The sequence below is a fragment of the Clarias gariepinus genome, chromosome 8 (genome assembly GCF_024256425.1).
Source record: "Clarias gariepinus isolate MV-2021 ecotype Netherlands chromosome 8, CGAR_prim_01v2, whole genome shotgun sequence".
In the NCBI taxonomy this organism is placed as follows: domain Eukaryota; kingdom Metazoa; phylum Chordata; class Actinopteri; order Siluriformes; family Clariidae; genus Clarias; species Clarias gariepinus.
The window spans coordinates 3,120,832-3,128,380 of record NC_071107.1 but is presented as its reverse complement, the minus strand read 5'-3'; the positions used below and the strand labels follow the sequence as shown (position 1 = coordinate 3,128,380).

The 7,549-nt window shown below is 40.7% G+C and overlaps 1 protein-coding gene across 1 annotated transcript; it reads right to left on the bottom strand.

Moving 5' to 3' along the window:
• Nucleotides 1-1,359: 1,359 nt before the first annotated feature.
• pou4f2 (POU class 4 homeobox 2) lies at nt 1,360-4,333 on the bottom strand. The gene is made up of 2 exons (XM_053502473.1): nt 3,348-4,333; nt 1,360-2,975 (listed from the first exon to the last, which is right to left on the bottom strand). The coding sequence occupies exons 1-2, from the start codon at nt 3,633-3,635 to the stop codon at nt 1,908-1,910; spliced, it is 1,356 nt and encodes a 451-aa protein (XP_053358448.1). The 5' UTR covers nt 3,636-4,333; the 3' UTR covers nt 1,360-1,907.
• Nucleotides 4,334-7,549: the final 3,216 nt, after the last annotated feature.

The window sequence follows — 7,549 nt, the reverse complement described above, 5'->3', positions numbered from 1 at the left end:
GTTATAGCTTTTAAATTACCGTGTACAATACCCACGTGAGATACCTTTTCTCTCCCCCCCCCCCCCCCCCCCCACACACACACACACAAAACCACACACACACATGCACACACAACAAAAACTACTTCATGCATACAGACGTGAATACAAAACAAGAGGGGGATTAAGCAGTGCACTAATCATATATCTACAATATAGATTATCTGATAAAATTCAGATACAAATATAGTTATTTGGACAATATTTAGCAAAAAAAAAAAACTTTGGGAGATAAAGGAAGCCACTGAGAACTAAAATAAAATGTTAAAATGTTTGTTCTTTAATGAAACACAGGTCAATTCAGTTCTTAAACGATAATTAAAAATATACATGAATGTAATACTAAAATCAATTTTAAAAAATAATGGTAATAATAATCTGGACAAGTAAACCTAAAGCAACAGACATTACAGAGAGAAGATTAACCGCAGCTAAAACAGCAATACAGCAAATACGGATAATATCTTATGTGTTCGACCCAATGATTTATTTACAATATACACGTTTACTTTCCATGATTTTTTTCTTCATTTTTTTTCTCAATAAAGAAAACATTTACCAAACACGGTGGATTTAACAAGCCATGAATTTATCATGATACGCGTCCATTTTGTACAAATAAATTACTAAAGAACATACAACATAAAGGCAATTCAAATAGAGGGGGTATAAATCATATCTCTCTCGATTGTATTGTTGTCAGAAGAAAAAACAAAATTATATTAATAATAAATAAATAAATAAATAAATACAGTGGCTTATTTTAAGCAGCCAAAACTTACACTCCCTGTCCTGTAGAGACCACGCTTTTTGCACTCAGAATATGATTTTCTCAAGAAAAAAGACCAGGAGGGAATCCCAATAAATATCTAATGAAGTAAACATTACCTCACATGATAAATAGTTCATAAGAAACTAGAGCGCAGGCGTATTGCAGCTGAGATTTGGTTCAAACAAATCCACATTTGGCTCACAGTTGAACCTTTTTTTCCTTCAATAGCCCATCCATAGCCTTAGCTAAACTTACTCATTTATTTAGCCTTAAAGGTTTTTTAGGTTCGTTTTTCCCCTTTCTTTTTAAACGCACTAAATATTTAGCATTGAGAAATACAAAACTATTTATTCTTTGATTAGGACTCTGATGAGTGTTGAAATCGAAGAGGTTGAATTAAAAATATAAAGCTAAGGATAGGTAAATCAACAATCTGTTAGAAATTCTACTGCGTATTGCATTTTATCACTAAATAATATTATTATTAATAATAATAATAATAATAATAATAATAATAATAATAATACAGAAACAATGTGCTTGAATTTGATTTTAATTAAACACGTTCCACCTCTTCGATTTCGCACTCATCCTTAGTCTAATATTATTACTCATAGAATTAATATAAAAAGTCTTATTTGTGAACATTTGTCCTCTTTTCTCCATTATTATTTAATATATTCATCGTCCATTCTTAGCTCCTCTACACGAAAAAGTGCCCCCTCCCCTCAAAAAAAGCAAAAAACAATCTGATTGAGGCTTTAGAGAGCCTCACAAATTCTTTTAAAATTCCTGACCATGTCAAATATCAAAAAAGGGGAAAAACAAGGTCTTACTTGGTCCGGTCCTTTTCAAAATGCCTCCACATCCTGTTTTGACGTGACAGTGCAGTGATTTTTTTTTTTTTTTTTTGTTTGGTGTTTGCAGTCAGAATGACAGTCTGCTTCAGTGCACAGATGATTCAGGGGGAATTTAAAAAACAAAAATGAACAAAAAGCAAAAATGATGTGAGGTTTAAGAAATGTCATACAAACAGTTCGTGAAGTCTTTTAAAAGAGTGAAACTTTATTATGTTGTTTTTTGCTTTGTTTTGTTTTTACACGCACGCTGAGTATTTCATGCGTTTTTGTTTCTGCCTCTGGTTGCAGAACCAGACGCGCACTACGTTCTTTTTGAGGTCCAGCTTTTCGGCGATGGCGGCGATTTTTTCGGACGAGGGACGTGGCTGAATGGCGAAGTAGGCCTCGAGGGAGCGCTTCTCGGGCGCCGCGATGGACGTGCGCTTGCGCTTCTTCTCGGCGCCGTTGAAGAGCTCGGGCTTGCTGAGCTTTTCGCGGTGTGACTTCTCGGCCTCGTCGAGCCACGCCTGTAGAATGGGCTTGAGCGCAATCATGTTGTTGTGCGACAGGGTGAGTGACTCGAAGCGGCAGATCGTGCTCTGGCTGAGCGAGCCCACGCCTGGGATCTTGAGGTTGGCGAGCGCCGCGCCGACGTCTGCCTGTGTCACGCCGAGCTTGATGCGCCGCTGCTTGAAGCGCTCGGCGAACGCCTCGAGGTCCCGCGGATCGGCGTCCACGTCGCTCGGGCAGCCCAGGTGGTGCGCTGACGGGAGTGCGTGGGCGTGCGCGTGGGCGTGTGCGTGCGCGTGGGCGTGGGCGTGAGCCGCCGCCGCCGCCGCCATGTTGATGGCCGCCTGGTGCATGGGGTGGTTCATGTGGGCCGCCGGTGTGGACACCACCGAGCCGTCCATTGCTGCACCTGCGAGCGCCAGGCCTGGGCTCAGGTGCTCAAGGAGATCCCCTTCGAGCGCTTGGTGAGGCTGGGGGTGATGGTGATGGTGGTGATGGTGGTGGTGGTGGTGGCCTCCGTTTCCTCCGCCGCCCAGCGCAGACGGGTGTGAGATTGGCACGGAAGACGAGGACGACGAGGACGAGGAGGTCGAGGAGGTGCACGGCAACGCGTTCATGGCGTGGTATGTCGCGTCTGGCTTAAAGGGGCTGTGGTGAGGTGGTGGGTGAGACTGGTGAGGATGCGGAGGGTGGTGAGGGTGATGGTGGTGCTGCTGGTGCTGGTGGTGACTTTTGGTCTGGGAGACGATGTCCACCGCCGCCAGAGCTTCGGCGCGGGCCAGTAGACTCTCATCCAAGCCGCCGAATATGTTGCTCTGCATTCGCAAAGAGAAAAAAAAAATATGGAGGGCGTACATATAACTGTCAGCTTGAATGGAGGGGAGGGGGGCGGATTCGCACACCACTCTAAGATTTTAGCAACATTTCCAGCATGTTAATAAAGAAAATCCTACAAGACACATGCAAAATCCCAGATCATAAAAATTAATTTAAAAAGGCAAACAGGACTGAATGCATGCATAAAGTTAGGACGAGAGGAGGAGGAAGAGGAGGAGAAATGGAGGTGTTGGAATGATTTGCTCCAGAGAAGACATGAAAAAAAGCATGAATAATAAAATAGAATAGAAAAAATATGTGCGGCTAAAAATTCAGGTTTTAATCTGTGACTATGAAGTGAAGTTACATACCGGTGGGGTCGGGAGACCCGCTCGGCGCATTGCCTCCGAGCTCACGCTGCTGCTGCTGATGCTGGTGCTGATGATGCTCGTGCTGCTGTTGTGTCGAGAGGACGAGCAGGACAACGACTGCGATTCCGAAGTCAAAGTGTTGGACGAGGTGGATGAGGCTAAAGACGAGGAAGAAGTCGGAGGAGAAGAAGAATGCAAGGAAGAGTACTTGGGCTCGGGTAAAGAGGTATGAGGCATAACAAACGCCTGCTTGCTACTGCTGTTCACAGACATCATCATCATCATCATCACCGCACAGAACTCGCTAGAGCAAAAAAAAAAAAAAAAAAATCAAAGTTCCCACCCTTAAAGAAAAAAGTTAAGACTCCTCCTTCTTCGATTTATAGAGTTCGGAAATCTCAAGTCGCGTCGAAAAGAAGCAGAGGAAGAGGAGGAGGAGAAGAATGATGAGGATGATGATGATGATGATGCGCAAAGTCTCTAGATGGCACATCTATGATGGCCTCACTGATCCGACGGGAACAAACATCCACTTGGACGAGAATTCAAATGATCAAAGCGGCTCGGAAATAACGGATCGGATCTGCGGAAATAACGCGTTTTGCAGAATTGGGATTAAAAAAAAAAAAAAACGAAAATCCTCATTGATTAAAGACAAACATTTTTTTACGCATACATATACGATTTTTTGTTTTTCTTTGGAAATAGTCTCTCCTTATTTATCGCAAACAATTTTTTCTTGTAAAAGAATTGAAGATAAAAAAAAGTTTACTCTTTGTCCTCTTTGTTGGTGTAAAAATCTCCAAAATCCCGCTGTGCAGAAATAACGTGACTCTCTTTATCCGGCTGTACGCGACGGTTTCGGTGTTGGATTTGATGATGAGACACTCGAAGCTCCGGTAATGCTGCAGGGACCCTAGCTGCCTCTGCACTGAGGAGAAGGAGGGCAGGATCGCTCTCTCTCTCTCTCTCTCTCTCCACCCCTTCTCTCTTTCTCACTCTCTCTCTCTTTCTCTACCTGCTTGAATATCCTGTCATGCGTTATTATTCCTGGGACTCTGCGCATGGGCAGCACCTTTGTTGTTGTCCTTTTCATTTATGTGATCCAAACCGAAATAATGCACAAAGAAAAAAATATAGGCTACTTTATATAATCGATAGCTCATAACATAATTAAATTGTCTACTCTTTTTTTTTTGTTGTAAAAATCAGGAGGCATATAGTGCGTTATTTCTCTCTCTCTCTTTCTCTCTCTCTGTCGCTCTCTCTCTCTGAACATTCTCTTACTCACTTTGTACCATTACAGAAATAATAAATTCGGGAGCCTACAGTCTACCGTTAAGCGTTTTATTACTGTTATTTTTATTAATCTCTTAAAAAAGTGGATTATTTTAAAATACAGTTCAGGATTTAATTGCCAACCCAACACAATTGTCGCAGCGGGCTATTATCATATCTCCGTGCTAATTAGACTACTTCATCAATGATATAATTAAAAACCTTTAATCATGTTTTAATTAGCCAGGCTTGTCTGATTTGTTTAATCTCTCCGGGTCTATCTATTGGATGAGCTAATTGATATCAAGCGACAATTAAAGATGATATACCTGTTAAAATGTTATTCGTTATTTTAAATGAAGTGGAAGCAGAAATGGATATATATATAACAATGATTATAGTCTTAAACCTTCAGTCAATTTTGGTTGATTTGGTTAAAACAGAGAGAGAGAGAAAAAGAAACTTTGCAACGGTTTGTATGATGTTTCCTTTTCACACTCTGCCTTAGTGAGTCAAATTTTTGAGAATGATCTCTCTCTCTCTCTCACACACACACACACACACACACACACACAAGGCGAGAGTGTAACGGAGTTTTTGTTTTGTTTATTTTTTTTAAAATAATTTGACCTTTTTTAATACATGTATTATATATATATTCACACTTCACACTAAGTGAAAGAATATTTTGTTTTTGTATTAGATTCGCAAGAAATGCGTCATGAGTGCGTTTCAAACGAATTACAGTCACAGATGCCGATTAATTTACTTGCAAAAAAAATTTCTCCTGCGTCATTTTTCCCCCAAACGGAAGCTTATTAAATCACGCACCGAAATGTTAATATGCCAGGGCAGGAAATTAATCTAACATTTGCGATTTGAGAAATTTTGACCACTGTCCCATGAGACAGAGACAGGTGTGATTTCAAGTCTGCAACATTCTACTTAATATGGTGCAATTAAAAGCATGACACAAATCAAATCCAAGCAGGAGGGCTGTGGGTCCTATATAAACCACACACTGAGCTGGAACTAAATAACAATAAAACCGTCCAAAATAGTTTTCTAGCATGCAGATATTTATAAATTTTTTTGTTTGTTTATTTACTTGTTTATTAGATAATAGCCTAACTGATCTACACCCAAAAACGGATTTATCCCAAAGCCTTATTTAATATTAATACTATGCACCTAAAGCAATAATTAAAGCCTATAGAATGCCTTTCAGCCTTCTAGGTGGTGTATTGTCAGGGGGCGTGTCCTGTTGCCTAGGCGACCACAGAACCTTGCACGTGTCAGAGTCTGGTTGATTGACTTGGAATGTGTAGTGCATTTTCCTTGTTGATTGTTTATTTTAAAATAGATAGATAGATAGATAGATAGATAGATAGATAGATAGATAGATAGATAGATAGATATTGAATTATATATTAATATTGATATATATTGAATTCCTGGGGCCTGGAAGTGACTTCTCCCTCTTTTGGGCTCCAGCCACACTGCTGTTCTGGAGACCTCAAACGCTCCAATCAATGTCCACCTTGCAGATAGTGAAAGGCTTGATCTCTGATAAAACTTTAACGAAATCATTTATATTTCACACCCCTCCTAAATCGCTGTATGAAATTTTCATTAATGACACACCGTGCAAAAGTGTATCCCAAGTCAAATAAATCAATAGAGCTTCCGCTCCAGAACCGTGGCACGAACTTTATTATACATATAGTGAATGCTGTAAACTTCAGGAATGCAGGAATGATCCAAGAAAAATTGAGTGTTTTGGATGAAGGTTAAGTTGTGAGGCAGGTGGAGACAAAAACACATGCTTGGATGGGAAATATATATATATATATATAAAAAGATTAAGTACTGAAAACTAAAGTAATAATATTAATAATGATGTATAAATATGGTCTACATAAGCAAACATACAACTTCCTCTTTTTTCTTTTTCCACCTCTTCAGTTTTTTCCATATCTCTGTCTTTCCATGGGGGCTTCATTAGGTAAACACACTCAGGTGAATTTTAGGATAAAAATGGATCTCAGCAAATCTATTTGTTTTAGTGCAGATAAATAAGAATGCAAAAAGAAAATGTCAAAATAGCAAGCTGAAACAGGGGTTTGATTCTTAAGCGGTGAGGAAAAATAACAGCCCAGGTTGATGTACAGTAGCTCAGGTGACTTGTTTGCTTTGTTTGACGCACATCTGTATCAAAATAGAGCGCCGTGCTGCTTGTGTGCTTTACACAAAAGACATTTTCGAGAGCGTCCCTCAGGAGCAGGGCACGCTAACAATCCCAATTATACCTGGACCACCAGAGACAGCTCGTTTAATACACACAGCTCCTTTGTTAGGTAACACAGACATATTTTGAGGAGATGGAGACAAAGGACGCAACAGAGAGAAAGGAAGAAATTGAATGTCTGGGTGCCTGTGTGTGTGTGTGTGTAAGAGAGAGAGAAAGAGAGAGAGAGAGAGAGAGAGAGAATATATGGAATATGGACTGTGTTTATGTATGCGAGAGTGAGATACACAGAGAGGGAGAGGCTGTCAGACCGTGTATGTCTTGTCTGAGACTGTGTGTCAAACAGAGAAAGAGATTGTGTGTGTCAGCATGAGAGGAAGAAAGGGTCAGAGAGAGATAGAGAGTGTGTGACTGTGTGATGAGAAAGGGAGAGAGAAACAAAGAGAGGGAGGGAGGGATGGAGGAAGAGAGAGAGAGAGAAAAACAGAGAGAGAAGGAGGATGAGTTCAACAGTCTCTCCTGGTTGCTTTCACTGGTTTGATTTGCAGCAGCCTCTCTTTATCTCCTCACACCTCTTTGCACAAGTATGTGTGTGTGTGTGTGTGTGTGTGTGTGTGTGTGAGGTCAGCATTCAGAAAAAGACAAGCCATTGGCACAGCAGAGGACCGGTCGGACT